Genomic DNA, 26985 nt, shown 5'->3' with positions numbered 1-26985 from the left:
CCTTCCTCCAGCAAGAGCTTCCACTGGATAAAAGGCCCTCCCACAAATGGAGGAACAACTTGCAGTTTTAGAAAGAAAAGAAAAAGAGTAAAATTAAATTCTGACATTCTACCCTGTGTTTTAATCTTTGGACAGCAAATTTCTAAAATAATTGAGCTTGCAAGAGAAAAGCAAGCATCTGAGCTAAAGGCACTAAAGGAATCCTGGGAAAGGTAGGTAACAAAATAATGTAAGTTTTTTCCAGCGTTTTAATCTACTAATTTTGCATGGCTTAATTTTCGCTTGTGTTTTCCCTGCTCAGACTGGATTGCAGCTGATAGGAAGGGTGCAGTTATTTTGAAACGGCTCAGTGCATGCAGTCCTGGTTGGTGCTAGTCTACTTCATCTGTCGTTTGGCTGGGCAAGAAATAGAAGGGGTGGTCAGAAGGGATTTGCATGATGTAACCTGCACACAATACCTATGCATTTTCTCTCATTCCACTGGGATCATTTACCTCCGGCAAGGAACATTTTCAGGCCTGTAAACAAAGAGCATTATGTGGTGCTTCCTTTACTAACCTGTGCTCTATGACTGAAATGATTGAAGACATTAGGTAGACAAGAAGACAGCAATTTACAGAGATAAAAATGTGTTATTGCTGAAATCGATCAACTCTAGGTGATATCTTCCTCTACAGTGACACTAAAGAAATGAAAAAGAAACTAGAGGTGAAAAGATTGGAAAAAATTCAGACCATGGCTAAGAACACAACCGACAAGAGTGCCCAGGAAAGGTACTGTGGCAGACTGATTGGCCTCTTTGGAGTTTGTATCTGCTGAACTCTTTACAGGGCTGGGCATTAGCTAGAAATAGAGATGGACAAATCTGTCAATTTTGACCCTCTAAGCCATGGGTCAGCAACCTTTTTCAGCCGTGGGCCCGTCCACCATCCCTCAGACCATGTGGTGGGCCAGACTATATTTTTTTGGGGGGGGGGGGAATGAACAAATTCCTATGCCCCACAAATAACCCAGACATGCATTTTAAATAAAAGGACACATTCCATTCATGTAAAAACATGCTGATTCCCGGGCTGTCCGCGGGCCAGATTGAGAAGGTGATTGGGCCGCATCCGGCCCCCGGGCCTTAGGTTGCCTACCCCTAATTTTCCTTTTTCCAGTCTTAATTTTAGATCTCCACATTTCTGCAGCAAATTGCAATTTATTTTTTTAATCCTCTTCACCAGTATTTTAGTGCAAATTTATCCTAATAAACACATTTTGACTCATGCATGCATTTTTGCAAGCAAATCCCAGTAATGTAATGCATTTTAATATTATTTTCACTAATATGTGCATTTTAATGCACCTTTCCCCCTAATATTTTTGTATATGGTTTGGACAGAGAACTGCTATTGCAAAATTTGGAAAAGTGCACATTTTGAAGGATGGCCATATTTCAGTTTGCATATTGGTTCAAGAAGTGTGAATGAGGTAGCTAAAATGGAAACAAAACAGAATTTCTCCTCCATGCCTAGCTAGAAACAATTTTTTACTTGCAAAGAGCCTAAAACTTAAAAACAGTGTGAGAATTCTGGTATCCTGCTAAACCAATGATGGCTAACCTTTTTTGACCCAAGGGCCACATTCATCCTTGAGCAACCCTCTAGGGGCCACATATCAGCCATGAGTGTGACCCACACACTCTCCCACGCATCCTCAGCTGATCTGTGCTTATCACACACGCTTCACATACCCTCTCAGCAATCCTGAAAGACAGTGATTGGCCTAAGGTCCCAAGTGAGTTTCATAGCTGAGTGAGAATTTGAACCTAACCCTCCCTGGTCCTTGTCAGACACGCGTAAGTACTGCACAGCACATTCTCAGGTTACCACAACCCAATTCATTTGTGGAGGTTTCCTTAACTGATACACATTGCTATCATCACCACTACAGGGAAATCCTGTAAATCTATCACTTTAGTACAATTCTTTACAACACAATGCCTTTTGCTGGCAAATCATGTACCTTTAACACCCTGTCATTTTAATTCTTAACTGGGCATCTGTGATAAACCTCTCAGTCATGACTAACTGAAGCGTTTCCCTGCTGAAGGTTATCATTATCAAAGTGTGTTGATAGGGTGGTTTTTTCTCTACAGACTGAAGAGAGAAATCAACAATGCGCACATTCAGGAAGTGGTACAGATGGTCAAGCAGGTAAGGCTGTCACGAAAACTAGTTGGATAAGGCCTCTGGCAAATCTTAGTCCAATTGTACAACGCAAAAGTACACTCTCAGGATCATTTCACTCAGCTTAGCTTAGGCCCGAACCATTTATTGGAGGACCTGCACCTTTACCACCCCACTGGAACTTGAAATCTCCTGCTGTGCCTGCCCCCTAGGTCAGGAAGGTGGGTGGCCACAAAGGAGAGAGGTCCTTCTCACGATGACAGTATTAACTAGTTCTTTTTTCTTTTATAGTCCTTGGTTGCAAGCTGCTTTGGATAGCCATTTGCCCAGAAAAGTGGCCTTTAATATTTAAACATTAAAAAAAAAAAAATAGCTATGCCTTAGCTGCTAAGAAATCCTGAGGGTGCACTCCTGCTTTGTCAGCTTAACAATTGCTGATGGACCACAGGGATTCATCAGGGGTGTTTCTAGGGGGCGGCCTAGGGGCCTGAGCTCGTCGTCTTCTTCTTTGCTGGGTCCCAGAATTCCTGCTGCTGAATCACTTTTTACTGAGCACACTGCAAAATGCAGTGCTAGTGTGAAATCCCACCCACTCACTAACTCAGTTTGCCCAGAGGCAGTCTATACCATTATGCAAACTTGTGCCATGAGCCTATGCCCCAAGTACCTAGCAATAACATTTGACGCTTTTATACTATCTGAAGAAGTGTACATGCACACGAAAGCTTATATCTAGAACAAACTTAGTTGGTCTCTAAGGTGCTACTGGACTATTCTTTTTATTTCGCTTTTATACTGTTGCTTTGAAGATGGTGGCTTTTAAAATACTTTCTTTCCCTGCTTCAAGATGAATGAAAAACAGGCTAGGGACCAAGAAGTACTGGAGAAAAAGCAGGCAGCCTGCCTAGAAGCAATCAAGGAAAAGGAAAACCAGGTAAGAGGATGGGAGAATCAAAGATCTAGAATAGACCCCAGAGATAATTTACTCCAACCCCCTGCTCTAAGAAGAGAAAGCCAACAATCCTTTTGAAGCCCTAGTTTTGCTATGGAATGGTTGAGATGAAATGGGTGGTTGACACTTTCGCTCCTGAGCATCCTCTCCAGCTTTGTGGCACCCAAGTGGCTGCTTGGCATTCTGGGGAGCTTCAGGCAATGAAGCAAGTCTGACAAAGACTAGAGGGCAAGTGGTGCAAACCTCACTCCGAAGCCAGCTGGGCACTGACTAGTGCACATAAGCATGCAGAAAGGAAACAGCAAACAAATTACCCAGAGTTGGGAGTACCAAGGGGACCATTTGGACTGGGAATGTGGTGTTGGGCAGGGGTCAACAGCACAGCACTCACATACACCAGTGTGCTTGATTGTACTTGCTGTGGTATGTGCTGAAGGTCTCAGCAAATAGCTCAGCAAAATGCACAAAGGACTGTTTGTTGTCCCTGCCTAGCTCCTGTTTGCAATGGTTAAGCCTCTCCTACTTTGAATCTACCCCATCCAACATCCTTGCATTTCAGTGGATGCCAGGATTCGATGCCCACCCTCCTGTGCAGAGCTTCTCTTTGTGAGTTCACTAGTGGCGGATGTTATACCACAACCCCATGGCAGCCATTTTGTGCTTTTCCACACCACAATGACAGCAGCCATTTTGTAACGGTCACCCACAATACTTTCCCAGTATTCCATATGTGCTCACTGGTTCAAAACGGCTGCTGACCTCTTGTCTAGGGTAAAGTGAGCCCACGTGATTCCAAAATCCCGGTTCCTACCCCCTTCCCCAAAGCTCTTGGCTGCCGAGGTGCCTTGCATGAGAGAACTGGCATAAGGTGGGGGGGTGTACAAAGTAATCCCTCCCAATCCAAATATGGTCAGCTACTTTTCATAAAAAAATGATCCTAATAGCTCCCCATCACAAAAGTGAGCATGCCTAATTTGGCCCTTAACAACTGAGGCTTTGTAAAACAAAGGCTTTCCCCCCAGCAGCACCATTTAAAATTCCACAAACAAGCAACTACTGGGCTTCTTCTGAGCATTTGAGCAACATGTGTGTCTCATGTACTGACCTCTCTCTCGGTACAGCTGCAGCAGGAGGCATACGCAGAGTACGAAGGCAAAGTGAAAGCTCTTGACACAGAAGTGCAAGTTTTAGTGAAGAACTGTGTGAAAGCTGATGCAGCAAAGAAAGAGAACCTATATGCTGCCAGTGAGGGAGGCCAGGGGCTGAAACAACAGCTGCAAGAAAACAACCTGATACCTGTTGCTGAAAGATGTGAAACTCAGACGGCTGAGAATACGGCAGAGGATGAGGAATCTAGCGATATACTGGTGAGCAGGCTGTGAGTCTCTCACCTGACCCTGTTCTTAAGGCACAGATTTTTTTAATGACTCATTTTGTTCCAGACGTTACAGTTCCATAGAACTTAATGGGCTGTCTCATGTCGCACTTCCATCAGCTCATTGAATCTTTGATTATTGTGATCTGGTAACCCAGATTAGTTTGCATCTACACTGGAGTTTCTATCTTTCAGGATCTGTAGTGACAATACAGGATAGAAATAAACTGTTATATATTGAAGTTCTCACCCTGGTCACCAGGGCGTATTGTGTATATAGTTTGCACTCAGATCCACTAAGTTAATTTAGGTGGGAAACCCTGGGCTGTTGTTGTTACAATGTTGACAGCCAATAAAAGCAGGCCGGCTGAGCCGTTTGCTGTTCAGTTCAGTTCCATATAAAGAACTACTTGGAGAAATCTCTGTGTCATCTGCTATGTCCACCCACTACTTAATATAAACTTTTTTTAAAAAAACCCAAACCTGTAGTCGGAATACAAAAAGAGCCTTGAAGGATCAGAATAAATGTCCAGTTAATTTAGCATCCCATATCCCACAGCAGTTCAACAGTTTTTCCTGGCAGGGCATGAAGGCAATGGCTCTCTCGTAGAGGTGAGGTTTTTCCTCTTCCAGGGCACAGTTGCCCACCCTACCTGCATCAAAGTCCAAGGGTTTATGACTGGTTTAACGAAAAAAGTGTCTTCTTTGCGGGTAATAGTATGGTCAAAAAGGAGGCCTGAAATAATCCTAGCTACCAGAGCACTCACAGATCAATTGCTACAATCACTAAATCACTTTTTATGCACACTTTACCCCAGGATATGTATTTTTATGCACATTACTTAGTTAGTAAACACTGCACTTTTGACCAAACTGCGGGAGGCAGTGGAAGACAGGAGTGCCTGGCGTGCTCTGGTCCATGGGGTCACGAAGAGTCGGACACGACTAAACGACTAAACAACAAAAAAACACTGCACTGCAAAATTCAGATAAGTGTAAATTTTGACAGATGACTGGATTTTGGTTCACACATTTTAGAAAGTTTCTGCCCTTCAGATATTTGAAGATAGCTATGCTATTTGAAGAACATCACCACTACTGAACATCTTACGAGCTATGCATTACTGCCTTGTCTTTCCTTCACACTGCACCAAGCAGTCGGTCAGCAATTTCTAGCAGTTTATTTTTTGTTCGACAAATGAGATACATTCATATTAGCTCGATAGCCAATCCCTTTCCTTTGTTGGTACCACCTCCTGTGTAATTCCTAAAATCTGTTGTTCAAAGGGCTCTTAACAGCTTCCAGAAAACAGTGCACTGTTTTCACTTGACAAATAATCCGTACCTCCATAGGGAATTACAGTGCTATGAAATTAAATACCATGTTAATTAATCTAGGGATGCTTAGACCGCATGCAAAGTCACCAGAGGGAGACCAGTTTCACCCAAAGGGACCTACAATAACAATTGCAACTGGAAGAATAATAATCACAACTTCAGGGAGTGGCTTTGGGTTCTGCTTCGCTGCTGGACTCATCGCTGGCATTGCATTCTTTATTACCAAGTTCTGATCCATATCAAAGCACTTGTCAACATTCTCTGCATTGTATACAGCTGAATGAGTGCTGCTACTGGAATAGTATTTAGCCCAGATTAATTTAGATGCAAGAACTAGAATCATAGAATCATAGAATCATAGAATCATAGAGTTGGAAGAGACCACAAGGGCCATCGAGTCCAACCCCCTGCCAAGCAGGAAACACCATCAGAGCACTCCTGACATATGGTTGTCAAGCCTCTGCTTAAAGACCTCCAAAGAAGGAGACTCCACCACACTCCTTGGCAGCAAATTCCACTGTCGAACAGCTCTTACTGTCAGGAAGTTCTTCCTAATGTTTAGGTGGAATCTTCTTTCTTGTAGTTTGGATCCATTGCTCCGTGTCCGCTTCTCTGGAGCAGCAGAAAACAACCTTTCTCCCTCCTCTATGGGACATCCTTTTATATATTTGAACATGGCTATCATATCACCCCTTAACCTCCTCTTCTCCAGGCTAAACATGCCCAGCTCCCTTAGCCGTTCCTCATAAGGCATCGTTTCCAGGCCTTTGACCATTTTGGTTGCCCTCCTCTGGACACGTTCCAGTTTGTCAGTGTCCTTCTTGAACTGTGGTGCCCAGAACTGGACACCACAAGACACTATAGACACTGTGGTGCCCAGAACTGAACTAATCACAAGACACTATAGGTGGCATTTATTTAGAGTAGATCCATTGGAAATAATAGACCTGACTTACTGATTGACCACTTTATATTCTTCAAGAAGCTCAAGGGGGCGTACATGATTCCCCCCCTCCAAATTAATCTCCACAACAACCCTGTGAGGTAGGTTAGGCTGAGAGGCAGCGACTGGCCCCAGGTCACTCAGTGGCCTTCATAGCTAAGTGAGGGTTTGAACCCTGGTCTCTCAGGTCCTAGGGTCTGACTTTCTAACTACTACACTCATTCATTTCAGGGGGTCTACCCTTGAGTAAATCTTACTTGAATGTATTGCAGGGGTTGGACTAGATTACCCTCGTGGATCCTTCCAACGTTACATACAATCCTATGATTCTACGGCACCCAATATTTTGTGTGTGCAAGTGCATATGCTCGGTGTATTCATATTGTATCCTAATTTGCAAATGCACAGAGCAATCTCACCTGCCTGGATTGGAGAGGATACATGGTGCAGCAACCACTGTATCCATCGCCCTGCTGCCCTATAGGGTGGATGGCAACTAGTTCATTCTTAATTATACCAGCTTCAAGGCTGGTCAATGGGTTTTTTTGCGGGGGGGGGAGTGGCTGTTCTTCAGATCAACCACCTCCCCCAACATGTTTTGTTCTGGACTCCACCACAAGCACAGCTTTCTGCTGCAGCAGCAGGAAGGGTCCCAGTGGTGGCTGGCTAAGTGAGGGATCCACAGCACCCTATATCCTCCTCTTCCATCCTCCCAGTGAGCACAAGATTGTTCCCTAATAGGCCAACTCTATAGGCAGGAGAAATATGCAAACAGCAATTTATCCTCTTTTCTCCCCCCACCTTCATAGACAGAAAGGTTGCTATAGATGGTTTTGTAGCAGGCTGGAAAGGAGCAGAAGGCACCTCACCTGATTGCTGGCTTATTAACTTCCTTGTAATTAGTTCCATGACACTTTCTCCAAGAGCTTTACAAACACCAGTAAGGAGCCAGAAGCAGATGCCTTAAGCAGAAGCTATTGCTGCGAGGAGACTTTTCAAGCAGTGCGGAGAGTCAGGCAACCAAAACGCCAAAAGCAAATGCCCAGAAAAATACCCACTGCAGCGTTAGAAACTCATACATATAAGCTAGGCACCAAATGGCTCCTTAAACCAGGGTTACAGTTGCCAAAACGGAATGTCTAGTTGTCATTTGGGGGCCAGTCAGCTCAAAAGTCGTATTTTTCAATACAACCTTTTAGGTTCCTGAAATTTGTTCCGATTGTGCGGATAAAATATAATGGATAGAATTCTACAGGATGTGTTACTAGTGTGTGAAAACAAGATCCAAGGATCCCCAGGCATGCACCTCCAGATGGTGGAGACGTCAGGCGCCATCCTTGGTGCCCAGGCAGCCTCACTTGGTCCCATGTGGCTTATGGGCACCTGATACCTGGCCAATTCTGAATGCTGACCCACCAGAATTGATGTGATGCTGACACTGTTCTCATGCTCCAGGCACTCACAGTACAATCCTTTACATGCCTGCTGAGTTCAGTGTAGTTTACTCCCAGTGTATAGAACTGAAGCCTGAAAGTCTCCAAAGCATAGCCTTAATAAGAATGGCTAGAACACTATTTTTAAAATGTTTTCATCCCTAGTATGTTGGTCCAAGTCACAGGACCCTGCCAGGTGCTGCTCAGCATGTGGGCTCCACCAATTCACCCTAAAAGGTCCTGCATCTGATGCTAGTGGTGACCTCTGGCCTTTAGCATCCTACCACAAGCATCCCTTTGCATCTGACTGCAGTCATGTGCTGAAAGCTGGTGGGCGCAGAGCTAAGAATTCACCAACAGGCACTGCACACCTGTCATGAGTATCCGGCTGCTGGAGCTGGTTCTTGACACAGGGAAAAGCTGTCTGGCAGCAGCAGCACAACAGCTGCTTGCTGGTGGGATGATGTTGCTTGGCCCTTAGAAACAATGATCAAAGAGGAAAATGCAGCACCTGACATACAGGGGCTCCCACTGAGTTGGTAGATTACCATGCATGTGGAGGTTCCTGCTGAATATAGCAGGGGACAGAGAACAAGGGAAAACCCCAGTTCTCCTTTAAAATTAAAAAACAGTTTCTAGACCTTGTGGGTAAGTTTGCCCTTGGCAACATGGCTGGCAGTAAGAGCACAGGGCTCTGATGTTCAGAGGTGGGTCCTCTATGCACTGCCTGACTCAAGATGCAAACTCATGCCAGCAGCTGGTGTTGCCTAGCCATGCTCCCCAACACCCATGACATCTCGCTTCCTGACATGTCATGAGTTTTGTGTACTTTCTGTAAGCCAGATAATTGACAGATAGATTCAATTTATGCTGGATTCATCACTAAAATAAAACTACACTACTACTTGCAAAACAGCCTCAATTTCTGCCTTAACCTAAGGCAGGGGTAGCCAATGTGGTACCCTTCAATGTTGGTGGACTACGACTCCTGTCATCCCTGACCATTGGCCTGCCAGGAGCTCATCCTACACTTGAGTAGGACCCTGGCAGAGACACATGCCCGACTCGCATGTTCTCTCCCTCCTGGTCTTTCGTTCGGGAGCTTCAAAAGATTTCTTCAGCCCGAACATCACAGCGACCAATGCCAACAGACACCGGCACACTTAGGGATCCGCAGCGTTCACAGTTTGTGTAACCGACCTCAGCAACTCAGCATTTTGGCTAATCTACTTTATTTACATATAAACATACATGGAGAACTGCAACATGGCTCCCTCTCTCTCTAGCATCAGTCAGCAAAGGGAATGAACAAAGGAAATAGTCCCACTTCATGGAAGACAGTAACACAAACATCCTGTCTCCATCACTTCCCACTCTGTGGAGTCAAAATATACATTGTCATATGAAAGACAACAATCCCATGACTGCAGTCACGGAGCAGGAATTCTAACATGGCCATGCTGGCTGGGGCTGATGGGAGTTGTAGTCCAGAAACTCCAGAAGCTCATGGATCTGCCTCACAACAGTGGGAAGCTGGTTACAAAGCTTGGGAGCCATCATCAGAAATGGGCTCCTCTTCACCTGCCAGAATGGGTGGGCCAGGAGAGTGGTTCACCCAGTCTCTTATAGAGAGATTTATGCCTTAATTCTTTTTATGTATGAAATTGTTTTAATTGTTAAATTGCTTCAATTACTTTCTTATGAAGCCATTCATAAATGGCTGGAAATAAATAAATAATCAGGCTGCAAAACCTGAATGCTGCAAAAGCAGAATTTTTGAGAGGGCAGCATAGAGATGAAATGAATGCAACTCTGGGCTGGTTCCTCTATGTTTGCTGCATTTCACAACACACAGCAGAAGGTGTGTACAGCCTCCCCTGTAAACCACTGACTTTGAGGTCATATGAAAGGATATGAAAATTTCACCTAGGATGGTGCATTTGCTGCAGGCATCCAGGAGCACCTGCAGGAGGAGGTGAGTACAAGGCAGTCAGGGCAATCGTGGACCACTTTGGATTGTGGATACACCCCTTCTTGCACTGATCCCAGTATTGTTACTAACCATCTGCCCTGCAGGAAAGTCGAGAGCAAAAGACCCGCAGGAGGTGCGTGGGCTACAGGGACTGAATGTACTGCATATACACACATCTGATCCTCTGACTAGCTCATGCAGGAACAAAGGGTGAATTCACACATGCACAGTTGATGGCTGTAACTTTACAGCCACCCAGAGCGTCTTCACATCACCTTAACAAAATAGTGGTCAAAAGTCACAGTTCAGACCTTCTTCACCCCGTGATAAGAACTATCAAGTGTTGTGCAGATAGATTCTGTCCATGGAACCACACACTATTAATGATATCACCTTGAGCCCTGAAAAAGTTCAGGCATAAGGATCCCCCAAGTCATCTTCCAGGGGGCTGAACTTGATTACCCTTTGGGTACCTTCCAACTAAAATTATTTTATTTTATTTTCACGTCTTCCTCCCTCCCTGGAGGATTTCACAACTCGGAGAACACCATGCCTGTCTTGTTTCAAAAAAATACCGTAATTCCCCGCAGATCTCTAGGACAAATACCGTTCCAGTGTTCTTCGGTTTTTAGACTGTTGTCACACTCAGCCAATGGAGATGTGGACGTGCCACCTTGAACAAGTCACACGTCACACCATTGAAAACACACTAATAACAAGGGCAGCGCGTCTAGCGCACGACCTTGCCCTGCCTTATTCGAGGTGGGCGGGGAGGCGCTGGAAGGGCTCCGGGAACCGTCGACGACCCAGCCCCGCCGCCCGCCGCCCCAGCGCGCAAACCAGAGCGCGGAGGTGCTTCGGTGGATCTCTCACTCCAAGGCGGCGATCGCCATGGCGACTTGAGGCGAGGTTATAAAGCGGCTCCGGGGAGTCGGCGCCTCGAGTCGCCGTCGGGCCATGAGCCGCGCGGGGTACGAGCAGCAAGCCATGCTGCGGCCGCGGGACCTGGGCCCGGGGGCGTCGACGCGCACTTTCCTGGAGGCCATGAGCGCGGGCCGCCTGCACCTGGCGCGCTTCGTGCTGGACGCCGTGGACGGCACCATCGTGGACTGCCGAGCCGACCGCGGGCGCACGCCGCTCATGCACGCCGTGGCGCTCAAGGACCCCGCGTGGCGAGTGGCCTTCGCCCGGCTGCTGCTGGAGCGCCGCGCCGCCGTCGACCTGCGCGACGACGCCGGGCGCAGCGCGCTGAGCCTGGCCTGCGAGCGGGGCTACCTGGACGTCACCAAGCTGCTGGTCCAGTACGGCGCCGACCCGGACGCGGCCGACTCGCGAGGCTGGAACCCGCTCATGTACGCCGCCTGGCAGGGCCGCGCGCCCGTCGTCGAGTGGCTGCTGCGCTCCTTCCGCCGCCTCGGCCTCTGCCTCGAGCGCGCCGACCGCGCTGGCCGCACCGCGCTGCAGCTGGCCGCCAGCGAGGGCCACGGGCGCTGCGTGAGGGCGCTGCGGGCCTCCGGAGCCTTGATCCTTGAGCTGCCCGAGCCGGCGGCGGCGGCGTCCCCCGGCGACGGCCCGGCGGCCCCTCGCTCGCCTCGCGGGGACGGCGGCGCCCACAGGCGGGAGCAGGAGGACGACGGCGACGACGAGGAGCAGCAGCAGCGGGGCCCAGACGCCGCCGCGGCGCAGCACGGCTCCGAGGCGGGGAGAGGGGGCGCCTCGCTGCGGGGCCGCCCGCTGATCCGCAGGGCCACGGCGCCCGACTGCCAGAGCCTGCTCGGCTACTAGGCGGCGAGGGCGGGAAGCGCGCGGAGCTACTAGGCGGCGAGGGCGGGAAGCGCGCGCTGCCCTCGGCTCCGGCTGCGCGTCCCCTCGGCGCGGCCAGCTCCCACTTCGCCTCGCAGGCGTTGCTTCTGCCCGCGGATCCAGCCTTCGTCGTCGGGTTCCGACTTGTCGGCCGCTTTGTCAGCGACCATTTGGACCATTGCATCGTTGCCCGCGGGCGGATTGGGAGCGCCTCCGCACATCCCGAGGCTCTCCCGATTTCGTTGAACAGCACCCGGGAAGCGCAGGTGTTAGCATTTATTTTGTTGAAACAAGTAGCAATGTGCACTGTAATAAGGTGCGATGAATGGTTATTTACTGCTTTCTCTTGTCAAGAATGTTCTAGAATGATTGGGCGTAAGGGTCTCGTCGATTTCAGCAAGAGGGTCGAAGTGTACATCCTTTAAAATCAACCTAAAAGCACAAAATGTAATTGTCACCTACAACATTCATCAGTTTCCGTTGCCCGACTGGAGTGTTGTTGCCAGAGCTATCTTTGCCCATCTCAAGAATTTATGTACCGTTTTGGGGCAAATCTTGCAAAATGTGCGGGTGGAAAATCTCAGGAGCCTAATCCATGGATGGCAAAGTACCATTTTGTCAAACCCTAATATCTTCCAGCTATGAAAAAAAATATTGGTAACCTATCGCTGTATAGTATACAGAGAACAGTCAAGTAAAACTAATGGTGAACCTGGCTAAAAGTGCTGAAAGGTCAGTTCAGGGCATGACAGCAAAATAAAAATTTTGCATTTTCTGAGTATGCTTCTTTCTGTAATGGGTGAAATGGATCAGTGGTCATTTTGGTAAAGAACAAAAGTGTCAATATGATGTCCAGATTGCTACATTTTCATGGCAGTTTCTGTAAGGGCTTCTGAAGAAGATTTTGCACCATGTCTGATTCTTAGGAGATGCTTTCGTGTCCACTTATATCTGTGTGGATTTCTTTATCTAAATGGAATTGCACTCGTGTACATTGTCTTCGAATCCAGCAAGCCTTAATAAGATAGAAATTTATTTGTAACTAGATGCCGCATTTGCCTGAAATGATTTCAGTGGAGTGCGTTGGGATGTTTGTGGCCTTTCACTTTTTGTGGCATTTTTTGTTCAAGTTTTATTTATTTAGTGACACTGCATGAACTCTGAAAGTAACGGAAGGACAAACAAGGTGTGAAGTGGGAGTTGTGTGATCAGATCAGCTGTTATTTAGCCACAGAGGGGGGAAATGATAAGGGCTCATATTGTCCCTGTCTCCCCAGCCCCCTTCTGTGACTAAGGTAAAGGGAAGGTAAAGTTAAGGGAAGGTAAAGGACCCCTGGACCGTTAAGTCCAGTTAACGGCGACTATGGGGTTGCGGCGCTTATCTCACTTTCAGGCCGAGGGAGCCGGCATTTGTCCACAGCTTTGACCAGACAGCTTTCTGGTCATGCGACCAGCATGACTAAACCGCTTCTGGCGCAACAGGACACCGTGACGGAAGTCAGAGTGCACGGAAATGCCGTTTACCTTCCTGCTGCAGTGGTACCTATTTATCTACTTGCACTGGCGTGCTTTTGAACTGCGAAGTTGGCAGAAGCAGAGACAGAGCAACAGGAGCTCACCCCATTGCGGGGATTTGAACCACCAACCTTCTAATCGGCAAGCCCAAAGAGGCTCAGTGATTTAGACCACATCGCCACCCGCATCCCAGTTTCAACTGGATGAGTTATTGGAACACGTTGTTGGTGTTATTGCTTTATTTACATATTTATTTTTTTGTTAGTTAATAGTATATTATTTATTAGGTGGTTGTTAATGTATTTAGATATTTATTTATTTATTGTTGTTGTTGTGGAAGGTTAACCCACCTTCCCTGGTATAACAACCCCAATCCAAATTCTGTTTCTTTGAACAGCTTTTAACAAAAGAAAATTACATTGAGGAATCCAATCCTGGATTTTTCAGGCCCACTGAATTCAACAGTACTGTACTCATTTCTGGTTAGACATGGTTTAGCATTGCAGCCTTACTGTCTGGCAGCAGCTCTCTTGGACTCTCAGGCAGGGGTCTGTCTGCTACATCACTTGCTACCTGGTTTTGGTTTTGGTTTTGTTTAGTTTTTTTGAGATGTCAGATTTAAACTGGGATTGATTTTTTAATTGTCAAAACTTAAAAAACACACACATGGTGGTTAAGTTTTTGAAGATAGGAGGGCAGTGCACTTGAAAAGCACATACAAACTTGGAAAATTATTAGCAAGTTTAGATAATAGTGCATGATCATTTTCTTTCATTTTCCTTTCATAACATCCTTGTAAATTGTAGTAGTACGGTTTTCCACTTCAGAAATAGAGTTGAAGCCGCATTGGTGTCCATCTGATGAGTCTGCAGCTGATCCCCGTCTATGAATTTCTTAGAGCCAGGATTCTAGGAGTTGCATTTTAGTAGCATTGACTGCACAATTCAGAAACACATTGTAAAGCTTTGATCCAGGCTTTTAAAAGGGACACTGACTGCAAAATGCAGCGTGTAGCAATAACACAATGTCAGTTCTATACCCACTGTGACTTGTTCCTTTTGTTTCTTTTTTAAAAGCACATTGTGATTACAGCAGGATGGACTCAGAATTTTCTTCTTTCAAATGTTGGTTTGTTCTGGTAAAGGGTTATGTAGCTTATCAAGCTGACCTTCTACAGAATGCAATAAAACTAGTTTCTTGCTAATTGTATGGCTCTTTCTTTCTAAGGAATCCATTGCTGAGTAAATATTTTCCCCGGTCTACTTGGGCTGATTAATATTCCACAGCCTTTAAATGTGTTGTAGGAAGAGGGGGGTTATTGTTTTGTTTTGGTTATAACTATTTATTTTGTGCTTTTATCCTGTATATTTATCTTGTGAACTGCCCTGAGATCTTCAGATAAAGGGAAATATATAAATTTAATAAATAATATAAATAATACAATCAGATTATGTGTCCTCAGAAATGACACTCCCTCCCTTTTAGGAATTCAGTGGCAGAGTAACCTCCATATGCATTTTGGGATTACTTTTTGTTTTCATCAGTCACAAGTATGGATGGAAGGATCTGTCCATTTCACTTCTCTCTGTTCCATACCTTTCCAATCTTAAATTCAGGTTATCCACATTTCTGCAGCAATTTGTGATTTTTTCCCTTCAGCATTTTAGTGCAAATTTCTCCTAATAAACATATTTTGGTCTGCACTTTTGACTAAGGTGCACATTTCTGCAAGCAATTTCTCCTAAGACGCATTTACGTTATTTTTCAGCACCCTCATTTTTATGCACTTTTGTACAGATTGTTTAATTGGAGAACTGTATTGCAAAATTTGGATAGGCGCAAATTTCAAAGGATGGCTGTGTTCTGGTCTTCATACCGTTTCAGAAAGTGCAAATTTGGCTCTAAAAGCTAGGTGAATTTAATGTCTCCCCCACCCCTAGTCACAGGCCTTTTTGATTTTCAAAAGATGGTGCCCGTTGTCTGCTACTTGGGTTGGATTTTGTAGTCTAAATTCAAACTTTTATGTTTCTGTACAAATGATTTATAGGCACATTCTAGTAAGGTAGTTCTGTGACGAAGGCCACTGAAAACAAAGGAGTTCCACTGATTTACACGGTGTTTGTCATGAAATGGTTTTGCTAGGTTGTGCTCTGTGTTTTTTCTGTGTTTGTGCAGCCAGAGAAGCTTCTTGGCATCTGACACATCTTCAGAAGAATAAGAGAACACTGAGTTACAGAAACTTGTATTTTGTGGTTGTTAACTGCTGGCAGGTGGGGTGGGGTTTTTCCATTAAAAAAAGCTGCATGCTCTTTTTAAAGTAGTGCTGCTTCTATGTATTGTTCCAATTAAAAACAAACAAATAGATCTTCAGGATCTATAATGGAGTGAGGCATCTGCAGAACCTATATTCCCTTGCCTCCAGAGTAAAACAATAGGATCATACCTCAGTCCAGGGGGGCCTTTTTTGTAGATCCCTGTCCTTGCAAATGGCAGGGCTGCACCTGTGCCTCATTGCTGCCATCCACTTTCATAATAAAGCACTACTGGCCAAATGGACTTCACACTCCCCTCACTGCCTTGTTGGCCATTCTTGACTGAAACTACATGGAATTCATTTGGGCCACTGATTTGTCTGTCAAGTTTATAGGCCTGAAACTTTCTGTGGCAAGTTTTTAAACTCTTGAGTTAGGAACTCTGTGGAGCACTTTGGAATAAGGATAAATGCGTTTTTCAAAAACATTTCAACATTGCAATGGGTTTATGAATAATCAAAATTGTGTTTTAATTTAAAACAACAAATGCAAACAACTCACGGAAAGGAGAAATATTTGTTTCAGATAATTAAGTTAAAAAGAAGGAAGAAAGAAACCTGGGAGTTTTTTGCACAGGATTCCTGGAACATACGGACATATTTTACAACAAGCTCTCCCCACAATATTTCAAGTTTTTTGTTGTTGCTGTTTTTACACGTTTTCATATGTTTACCACTTGGTGGATTGTGTGAGGGCAGATTCTGAGGCAGTAGAAGTGACACCTGACCCCCCCTCCAACCTACCCCTCCCCACTTTCCATAACTCCTGCCCAAATGTATCACAAAACTGAATTCCAGTTATGTTACAACTATGCTCCACACAGTAACACACATAGTACAACCTAAAGTAATCGGTGCCAACTGATCTGGACATTACACAGATAAGACTTAACCATATAAAATTTCTGCATCAACCTTAGATAAGAATATTAGAAGTGGTCCACCTACATCCAGGAGATTATAGAACCATGAGCACACATTTAAACTCTGCTCCATGCATTTCCCCTATTCTCAACAACATAGGAGGTAGGTAGAGTCTTAACTTTCTCACTGGCAAAACAAACATTGTTCAGTGGAATGGGAGAGCTTCAACGTTTTATTGACCTTGCTACAGAATTCAGAGCTGGTGAAAAACACCACCCAGCAGCTGCCTCAATGCTGTATCCTTGGTCAAGTCCAGTGTACTTAGAGGGGCCTTGATATGAGCAAACTGAAGTTCTTATCTGGATAACCCTTGTGCTGCCTTCTACTTCCAGTCTTCGCTGGAGAAGGCACTACGTTTACATGCCGTGGAGTTTCAAGCATCAGGTTCCAGCATCTCTGGAGAAATGTCTGCCATGAAGCGCTGCTTGCCAGCTGGTGTAAGATTGTGAAATGACAGACCATTCTTAAGGTTTGAAAAGCCATAGGCCCCATATTAGTCCCAACTGTAGAAAGAAAGTAAGTCCTGGAAAAACGATTTGAAAGGAAACAAGGTAGACGAGTCTTTTGTAACAGGATCAAGTAGCCCATACATGAGATGAGATGATTGTTTTAGGGAAGCCCATTGCCAAGCTTATGCCATCCAGATGATTTGGACTCCATCTCTCATCGGCCCCAGCCATCACAATCCAAATCATCTAAAGGGCACCAAGTTGAAGAAGCCTGTTTTCAGGTTAAAGTAAGGATGTCTACCTTCAAATGTGTTTTAAAGAACAAATACCATCCTGCGAGAGGAATGTTGTTCCAGTGCAGTCAGTAGATGAAGTCTCTGGAGGTCTGCAGGTATGTACAAATCAAGTGGTGAGAATCTTCTTACAAACACCAAACATACTCCTGAAATAGGAACTATCCCAGAAGCTTCACAATATATATATTAAGACTTGTAGGAGTCCAGCTTTTGATTGTCTTCAGCAATGAAAAAGAGAAAAAGGTAAACATTAAAAAGCAGCTCAAGATGGTGAAAATTCCCTCTCGCATTCTCGGAAAGGATGCTGACAAGTTCCAAGCCATGTTTGCGGGGCCAGGCTGCCCTTGAACTGGTAACTCCGAGAGAAAGACTGCATTCGAATGCTGTGATATACTAGGTGCTTCCTAAGTTTGGGGTCAGCAGGTGGAGGTCCGTTTCCTATACCGCTGAATAAGGGGCACCAGGCACTCTGGAAGTCCCGTCTGAAGCAAAAAGGGGTGATCAAGGAGTTCCTGGGCTGTTGCTCGCTCTAACGGGTCTCGTGTTAACATCCGTTCCAAGAAGTCTCTTAAAACTGGAGACGTCTGTGAAAACAGAACAATTCAGATAAGCCATTTCAGGGCAGGAGGGTGGATGAAGGGCAGTATACACAGTTAATAAATAACAACCAGTAGTAGTACTTAAGGACATATTTAAATATACAGACTCTGCAAATGATGCTTGTGTGGAAAATGTCCTCCCCTATGTTGTTTCAGGTGATCGTGTTACTTGACTAAAATGCGATTGATAACATGATCTAAGCAAAAAGTGGAACCAATGGGCTCAGGAAGCATTTTACTAACTAGCAGCCTTGGTCAGGTCCAGCGTTTGATTTAAGATGCAGCGGTGTTCACAAACCTTTTATTGTGAGAGGCATTTCTTGTACCAGCCACTAGATGCCAGCACCAGCCTATAGAACCAAAAGCTGAAATCAATACTAACTTCTTGATTCTGAGTCTGAACAAATCTCAAGTACAGTGGTACCTCTGGTTACACACTTAATTCGCTCCGGAGGTCTGTTCTTAACCTGAAACTGTTCTTAACATGAAGGACCACTTTAGCTAATGGGGCCTCCCGCTGCCGCTGCACCACCGCTGCACGATTTCTGTTCTCATCCTGAAGCAAAGTTCTTAACCCGAGGTACTATTTCTGGGTTAGCGGAGTCTGTAACCTGAAGCGTATGTAACCTGAAGCGTATGTAACGCGAGGTACCACTGTAGTCAGTATAAAAGGTGGGATACATAGACACAAAGGATGCAACCATCATAAAGCAACAGCTCAATTGTACTTGGGTTCTATGGCCCAATTTTCAGGGAGCAGGAGCTGCACTTAAATGTTCTCCGTGGCAGTTTCAAATATCACAGGATCCTTCAACATGGAAAGAACTTCCACACAGGGGGAAAATAGGGCAAATCCACGTATATTACCTTGCATGCCAATAACATGTGCCTTTGTTTCACTGTGCAGATCTGCTACATAAGACGTATGTGAGATTATCATAAGCAACCACCTGTACTGGTTTTTTCATGCCTTTCCGCGTACAACCAGATTCTATGAAGTACCTGGCTGTGACATTTCTTACAAACTGACTGACCTTATGAGAATTCTTTATTTTGGGAGGAGGGCTGTCACGGAGCCTCTTCATTGCTTGGACTGGAGAATCGCTGAAATAAGGGGGTTCTCCATCCACCATCTCGATCACCATGATTCCCAAAGACCAGATGTCTACCTGCAGAAGCAAAATATTGCATCAGTACAGATGGCCTGTAGAAAGATACCCCATGGTCCTCTGGCGTTTACAGAACTTCTTACCTGTGAAGCAGACTAGCAAAGAGGTACTGGGGGCCTTATATCAGCAAAGAACCTGAAAGGCTGAATCAGGAGTGGGAAAACTGTGGCTGCCCAGATGTTGTTGGACTCCAACACCCATCATACTTGACTACTGGGTAGACTGGCTGGAGCTGATGGGAGTTGGAGTCCAAAAACAACTGGTTCCCCCCTGTGATATCTTAAAGGACTCGTCCAACCTCCAAATTATAGCACAAAAGCATTGCTTCACAATGTTCCTCTTAGGACTGTCATTACCTTTCCTCTTTGCTTTTACACACAAATACACACTCATCCAAAACTTCCAAGTTCTGCTAAAGAATAATAATAATAAGTAATCATATTTTGTTAAATAGGAAAGTTGCCTACTTTCATGTTTTATTCTGGTTTTGTGGGCTTGACTTTGCTACTTTTAGACTTCCAAAGCTGTGAGAGCAGTTTTATATTCATGCTAACCTTTCACTGGGGTGGAGATGTAAGCGCTGCTGGAATTAACGCAAAAGCAACACAATCCAGATTCTTGCATCCCACCATCAAGCACGGTTCCCATCGTGGTGGGCCACACACTTCACAAGTAACATAGCAGAGAGCAGGAAACACTGAGGCATGCTAGGTCAGATACACCTATGTATGTCAAGGAATTGGTTTCAGAAAGCATCGTAAACCAGGTTTAAATGGATATGTCCTGCTCATTTGCTGCCTCTTTTGCAGTCCAGGAATGATAGTTACCTCTGTGGTGTATGGAGACCTTGAAATAACTTCCGGAGCCATCCAGTACGGTGTCCCCACTAAGGACTTCCTTTTGGGGACGTCCTTACTGATTTGAGCACAGAAGCCAAAGTCGGAGAGTTTCACCTATCCCAAAGAAGCAAAACGTTACCCTAAAGTTACCAGGAAAATAAAATGGGGCAAAGGGGCAAATAAAGCAGGTTGTAGGAAAACCTGGAGGCAGCCTGGGTCCAGGGATGCCAACTTGAATGTTGGGGTGGGATGGGGACAGGTAAGCCACACCCCACATAATCACAAGGCACAGCACATGCACACCATTTGAATAGCAATGCCCATCAACTCGGGGGGGGGGGGCAACCCCCCAAAATATTTTATTGGGAGGGCCAAAAGGACCTCAGTCCCTAGGACAGGCATCCCCAACCTGTGGCCCTCCAGAGGTTTTGGCCTACAACTCCCATGATCCCTAGCTAGCAGGACCAATGGTCAGGGATGATGGGAATTGTAGTCCAAAACATCTGGAGGGCCACAGGTTGGGGATGCCTGCCCTAGGAGTTGGTTCCTATGCCTGGGTTGCAGGAGTAGGAGGTGTAAAGGGGGCAAAAAGTGAACATATGAAACTACAGTCAAACCTCGGTTGTCAAACGTAATCCATTCCGGAAGCCTGTTCAGCTTCCGAAATGTTCGACAACCGAGGCGTGGCTTCTGATTGGTTGCAAGAGCTTATTGTACTCAAGTGGAAGCCGTGTCAGACGTTCGACTTCCAAAAAACGTTTGAAAACCGGAGCATTTACTTCTGGGTTTTCAGCGTTCGGGAACTGAAACGGAGCCATTTGGGAACCAAGGTTTGACAAATCCTTGGCTAGCCTAGTGCTGTCTATGCTGAACAGCAGGAGAATATCCAAGGGTAGCCAACTTGGTGCCCTCCAGATGTTGTGGACTAAAAACCCCATCATCTCCAAGCAGCATGGTAATAACAATAACAATAATAATAATAATAATAATAATTTATTTCTACCCCACCCAACTGGCTGGGTTTCCCCAGCCACCCTGGGCAGCTTTCAACAGAACATTAAAAACAGAATAAAACTTCAAACGTTAAAAACTTCCCTAAACAGGGCTGCAAGGAATCATGAGAGTTGTAGCCCAAGATGTCTGGAGCTTCATCACATTGGCTGCCCCTGGGCAAAAGTCTTGCCCAAACTGCTGCCTGAGGACCATAGTAGACAAGACATCATCTATGAGATTAAAAAGACCCCCAGGCAATTGCTAAAGGTCAAGTGTGGGCATGAGAGACTGATCCGATTGGGACCCCGCCGCAGAGGGAATGGGGCTTCAACCTTTGGCCTGACCCCTTCTGCTGGGGTTCAAATCTGGGCCCTCTGCTGCCTGCTATTTTCTTGGCATGGGGGCGTCCCCACTTGCTCCAATGGGAGGTGCGCACCCCATGCCATGCAGGTACAGAAGGCCCAATCTGGACTGGGAACACAGGGAGGCAAAGAGTTAAAGTCCCCTAATCCCACCACAAACACTGGGTTCTTGATCTGGATGCCTCCCAAAGGCGCTTGCAATTTACTTTTTAAAGCCATTTGCAATTGCTAATTCATGTGGAATGGATGTCCACCGTGGGCCTGAAATCTTAAACTACGGAATGAATGTGTGACTTTCAGTGCACAAAACTTGCTATGGCACAGGGGAGTTGGAGAGAGAGTTTTGTAAAGCGTTGTCAGGGAAGAGAAAGAAGAGCCCAAACTGCGAAGGAATTCTTACCCTTCCATCAAGGGTCAGGAGAATGGAGTCACTCTTAATGTCTCTGTGAATCACACCTTCGGAATGCAGGTAAGCCAGTGCCTGCAGGACTGACTCACACACTGTAGCAATTTGCTCTTCATTCAGCCTGAAACAAGAAGCAAAAATAAAAAAATCGGAAGTCATTTTCTTTCATAGAGTAGAAGCAATTAAATATCCAATTATGTCTGATGGCATGAGATTTAAGTGAACTTCCTGCTCTGTCCAGAGTATTGGAGCTTGTAATGGAATGGTGGTAGCCACAACCATTGATTTAGAAAAGGATTAGACAAATCTATGAAGTACGGGGCCTGCAGTGACTGGAATAGCTATATGGAAGTTTCATATACAAAAGACACTTGCAGAATTCCAGAATTTTGTGGGAAGGATTCATAGAATCATAGAATTGAAGAGTTGGAAGGGACCCTGAGGATCATCTAGTCCAGGTGTCAGCAACCTTTTTCAGTTGTGGGCCAGTCCACTGTCCCTCAGACCATGTGGGTGGCCGGACTGTATTTTGAAAAAAAATATGAACGAATTCCTATGCCCCACAAATAACCCAGAGGTGCATTTTAAATAAAAGCACATGTTCTACTCATGTAAAAACAGGCTGATTCCCGGACCGTCCGCAGGCCGGATTGAGAAGGTGATTGGGCCGAATCCGGCCCCTGGGCCTTAGGTTGCCTACCCCTGATCTAGTGCAACCCCCTAATATGCAGGAATATGCAGCTGTTCCATACAGGGATCAAACCTGCAACCTTGACATTATCAGCACCACGCTCTAACCAACAGAGCTATCCATAATTAAAGCGAATTAAAGTGCTCTGTGGCCCTAGCACAACAAATGCACTGTAACAAAGAAATAGATTTTTTTGGGAGGAGGGGTAGGAAAGTAGAGAAATGCACTGAAAAGTGTGGGATAAACAGATGATTAATGACAGACATACTGTATACTGTAAATACCCCACAAGGAAATCAGGATGAATGCTCATTGTCGTATAACCTCCCCTCGAACAAACGGGAACAAATGCTCAATAAAGTCTAACCCCCATGTAAGTTTTGCGCAAGCAAACCAGGTTGGGGCAGCATGCTGGAATCACACAATATCACCTTTATACATTGCACCAGTGGGAAACTGCCAATGTAGAATTTATTAGCAAATCTAACACTGTAGAACTTGAGCTCAACAAATCCTGGGAGTGGGCAGCTTGCGACAGAAAGTAATTGTCCCTCTTTGTGTATTTATTTACATTACTGATCTCACTAGGCCTATTCATCCCCAGTGGCTGCTAGCTGGGTGTGGCTGATGGGACCTTGTGTTTATTGGACTGCGTTCTTATTTATTCTCACAGTGGCCAATCAGACGCCTATGAGAAGCAACAGCACACACCTTATTTGTGCTCTCCTGAAACTGGCGTTCAGAGGGATATGCTGCCTCTGACAGTGGAGATAAGACACAGATACCAGGGCCAGTAGTTCTTGATAGCCCCATGGTCCATGAATTTGTCTTATGCTGACGGAAGCTATCATTTATTTATTACATCTGTATCCTGCCTTTCCTCAAGTATCTCGAGCCAATTTACATGGTTCTTCGTCATTCTATTCTTACAACAACCCATTGAGATTGATCAGGCTGACAGACGGTTACTGGCCCAAGATTGGGTATGTTTAGCCTGGCTAAGAGGAGACTGGGACGCGGGTGGCGCTGTGGGTTAAACCACAGAGCCTAGGACTTGCCAATCAGAAGGCTGGCGGTTTGAATCCCCGTGACTGGGTGAGCTCCCGTTGCTCGGTCCCTGCTCCTACCAACCTAGCAGTTCGAAAGGACGTCAAAGTGCAAGTAGATAAATAGGTACCGCTCCGACAGGAAGGTAAACAGCATTTCCGTGCGCTGCTCTGGTTTTCCAGAAGCGGCTCAGTCATGCTGGCCACGTGACCTGGAAGCTGTACGCCAGCTCCCTTGGCCAATAAAGCGAGATGAGCGCCGCAACCCCAAAGTCGGTCACGACTGGACCTAATGGTCAGGGGTCCCTTTACCTTTACCTTTAAGAGGAGACTGAGAGGAGATAGGATAGCCATATTCAAATATCTAAAGGGCTGTCACATGGAAGAGGGAACAAGTGTGTTTTATCCTGCTCCAGAGGGTAGGGTGGTGAACCCAAACTAATGACTTCAGGTAACAAGAAGGGAGTTTCCAACTAAACATCAGGAAGAACTTTCTGTTGCTAAGAGCCGTTTGACAGTGGAACAGTCTCCCTCAGGAGGTTGTTAAGCAGAGGTTGGATGGCCATCTGTCATGGATGCTTTCGTTGAGATTCCTGCATTGCAAGGGGTTGGACTAGATGACCCTCGGGGATTCTTCCGATTCTATAGATCTATGATTCTATGATATTTTAGGCAGGAAAGGAGGGAAGAAATGTGTTGCTTTAACCTACCTGATTTGGGACAGAATATCCGTGAGGGCTCCTCCCTGGAGAAATTCCATCAGCACCCAGAGCTCATCACCAACCAGATAGCTTTTGTACATCTCCACCACATTGTCATGTTGGTAGTCTCTCATTATCACCACCTGAGAAAGATGCGGATAGACATGGAACTGAGGCTTGCATCCAGCGCAGTGCAAAGTAACTATCAGTGCAAGGATTTCTGTGTGCACAATGGGACTTTCCATCAGATACAGTTTGCACAAAGCAAACTGGATCACCAAACGATGCAATCTCACAACATCAAAAATAAGTTCCAAACATTTACCGTATTTTTCGCCCTATAAGGCGCACTGGCCCATAGGACGCACCTCGTTTTTTTGGGGGGGGGGGAATGAATAAAAAAAAATTATTCCCCCCCCCAAGCCATGGGGCTGGGGTGGGGGAAGCCCGAGCTGCAGATGTCCGCAAGCCTTGCGCGCCCGGGGAGAGGTCCCGCCGGGCGCGCAAGGCTTGCGGACACCGAAGCACGGGGCGTCCTCTGGAGGGCGCCCCGTGCTTCGTGCTTCGTGCTGCAGGCTGCCGCCCCAAGCCTTGCGCACCCGGCGGGACCTCCCCCCGGGCTCGCAAGGCTTGCGGATAGTTTCCTGAAGCGTGGAGAGCGAGAGGGGTCAGTGCGCACCGACTCCTCTCGCTCTCCAGGCTTCAGCGAAAGCCTGCATTCGCCCCATAGGATGCACACACATTTCCCCTTCATTTTTGGAGGGGAAAAAGTGCGTCCTATGGGGTGAAAAATACGGTACATCCCAAACGTCGCAGATCAATAGCCTGCCTGGAGTATTCGCTGTCTTCATTCATCTCCCTAGTCTATATTAGCTACTATCACCCTCTTTTGTAATCTGGCCAATATTCTCTTTGTCGACTGCCTTTAGAAATACAGGACTGGTTCCAGTTAGGCATGTTTTAGTCCCATTGAAATCAATAGGGCAATTTAGTCATGTCTAACTCAAATCCCTTTGATTTCAGTGGACTAAAGCTCAGCTAACTTAAATCTGGATCCACCCCATTCAGTATTCCTTGCCATCCCATTCATCTCTTCCCTCATCTAGTCACCTCATTGAAAAGGAGCTCTCGTCGCTGCTGCTTCCGCAAGTCCATCATCTTCACTGCCACCTGCCGTCCAGAATGCTTCTCGCGTGCAATGCAGACGATACCTGTAGACCCCTCCCCAATCTTAACATAGTTTTCCAGCATCGTCCTGGGGTCACCTTGGTCCACCACCATCCTCAAAGCAGCTTTGAACTGCTCGTGAGTTACGACAACCGGATCCTCACTGGATGGCTGGGCTTTCGAGTCCAAGGGAAGGTGGAGGTTGCTGGAGCTGGTTTGGGTGTGTCTGTTCCGGGGGGACCCCGCAGGCGACGGCCGGCCTGGAGGCAGGGCCGCTGCAGTCTCTGCAGTCAGGGATTTCTGAGGGGTCCCAGCTTCTGAAATCCGAGCGTACTCTGGCGCTGGCTGGTCCGAGGGAAGGGACTGGGATTTGGCAGCAGGGCTGTGCGGTGAACCCCAGTGCTGTGGCGGTCGGAAGAAAGGACTGGGCTGGAGGAGAGCAGGAGAAAATAGCATTATTAGGAGTGCTATCAAGTCAGTTTTACAAAATCTCAGTCCATTTCTCAAATGAATTTCTGTTGAATCGTCAATTGCTTAAGGGTGCAATCTGAACCTGCTTTGCCCTGGGATGGAGGACATGGAAGGGGCCCCTGGTCCAGCCCTGCCAGGTTCCACTGGCCCCTACCTGTGGAGTGATGCAAAGCTCTTCATCCCACCTGCTGAATGGGCAGGCAAGCAGGAGTATCGCTGGCATGAGCCCCATGGTTCGTAGCCAGCAAAAAGCCACAAGTGGTGTGTTCTGAGGGCAAGGTGGGGCTGATCCCAAGCAAGCCCCCATGCCCAATGCATCAGGCCCAGTCACAGCACTTTGCTTGTCTCTCCCTTCCCGCTGTGGCTGGCATGCACCGCAAGACCAGGGGAGATCTGTGGCCTTGTGTGATGTCCACAGGGGAGCCAGGTTCTCCTGTTCCTCTACAATTTGAATAATCAAAAACTATACCCAGGGCTGTTTCAGGATGAACTACATGAAGTTTGTAATAGCGACAAACAAGCCCAAATGGTTCTTAGCTTACTGGTTGTGATTTCTTTGGTGTGATACAAATTGCAATCTCTTGTTTAGATGTAACACTAAGTCAGCAGTTTGTTTCCTTTCCACACTAGCAGGGATGAGTGAAAAGGCTCAGACAGGTGTATTCACAGGAAACGGTTAAGTATGGCTTACCATGACATGTGAATGAGGTCACTGATTTACAGTGACACACCACACCAAATGTACACATCTCTATCAACAAAGTGCTAGTTATGCTTGGAAAGGGGAGATTTGTGTTTTCCAAGGCACCTTCTAACATGCTGCAAACCTCTTGAAAAACTGGTTTGGTGATGACAGAAGTACAACAAGGGGAAATGCTTGTTGTAGACATCCAGAGAAGGCTAAGAACATGCCCCCACCCCTTGAAAACAAGTTTCCTGTGTTATATGCAAGAACACTCACAATGCATTAAAAAAACATAGTTGCTCAGTTTTATTTGTTAAAGCTAGTTGACTTTTCAAAACACGCACACTGGAAACTTAAACAATTTGATTCCATGC

General features: G+C 46.1%; 3 protein-coding genes across 18 annotated transcripts in view; 2 read left to right on the top strand and 1 right to left on the bottom strand.

Moving 5' to 3' along the window:
• PLCB2 (phospholipase C beta 2) overlaps positions 1 to 4740 on the top strand; it is a 53012-nt gene extending 48272 nt beyond the window's left edge. For both annotated transcript variants that reach the window (XM_080996510.1, XM_080996511.1), the window contains 5 exons: positions 136 to 212; positions 678 to 773; positions 2141 to 2198; positions 3019 to 3105; positions 4245 to 4740. In XM_080996510.1, coding sequence (XP_080852636.1) covers positions 136 to 212; positions 678 to 773; positions 2141 to 2198; positions 3019 to 3105; positions 4245 to 4505 — 579 coding nt within the window. In that variant the 3' untranslated portion in view covers positions 4506 to 4740. The remainder of the gene's footprint in view (positions 1 to 135; positions 213 to 677; positions 774 to 2140; positions 2199 to 3018; positions 3106 to 4244) is intronic.
• A 2047-nt stretch (positions 4741 to 6787) lies between these two features.
• On the top strand, positions 6788 to 14706 carry ANKRD63 (ankyrin repeat domain 63). Its single transcript, XM_081004245.1, has 2 exons — positions 6788 to 11969; positions 12003 to 14706. Exon 1 carries the CDS (start codon positions 11142 to 11144, stop codon positions 11967 to 11969), a length of 828 nt encoding a protein of 275 aa, XP_080860371.1. The 5' UTR covers positions 6788 to 11141; the 3' UTR covers positions 12003 to 14706.
• A 1553-nt stretch (positions 14707 to 16259) lies between these two features.
• The window catches only part of LOC308472215 (serine/threonine-protein kinase PAK 6-like), a 50445-nt gene continuing 39719 nt past the window's right edge, over positions 16260 to 26985 (bottom strand). For all 15 annotated transcript variants that reach the window (XM_080996864.1, XM_080996868.1, XM_080996871.1 and 12 more), the window contains 6 exons: positions 25399 to 25884; positions 24298 to 24431; positions 21845 to 21971; positions 20078 to 20203; positions 19116 to 19250; positions 16260 to 18066 (listed from right to left, as the gene is read on the bottom strand). In XM_080996864.1, the coding sequence (XP_080852990.1) occupies positions 17899 to 18066; positions 19116 to 19250; positions 20078 to 20203; positions 21845 to 21971; positions 24298 to 24431; positions 25399 to 25884 (1176 nt within the window). In that variant the 3' untranslated portion in view covers positions 16260 to 17898. The remainder of the gene's footprint in view (positions 18067 to 19115; positions 19251 to 20077; positions 20204 to 21844; positions 21972 to 24297; positions 24432 to 25398; positions 25885 to 26985) is intronic.

This window comes from Podarcis pityusensis, assembly GCF_964106645.2.
Source record: "Podarcis pityusensis genome assembly, chromosome: 1".
Lineage (NCBI taxonomy): Eukaryota > Metazoa > Chordata > Lepidosauria > Squamata > Lacertidae > Podarcis > Podarcis pityusensis.
This window is presented reverse-complemented; position numbering and strand designations above follow the sequence as displayed.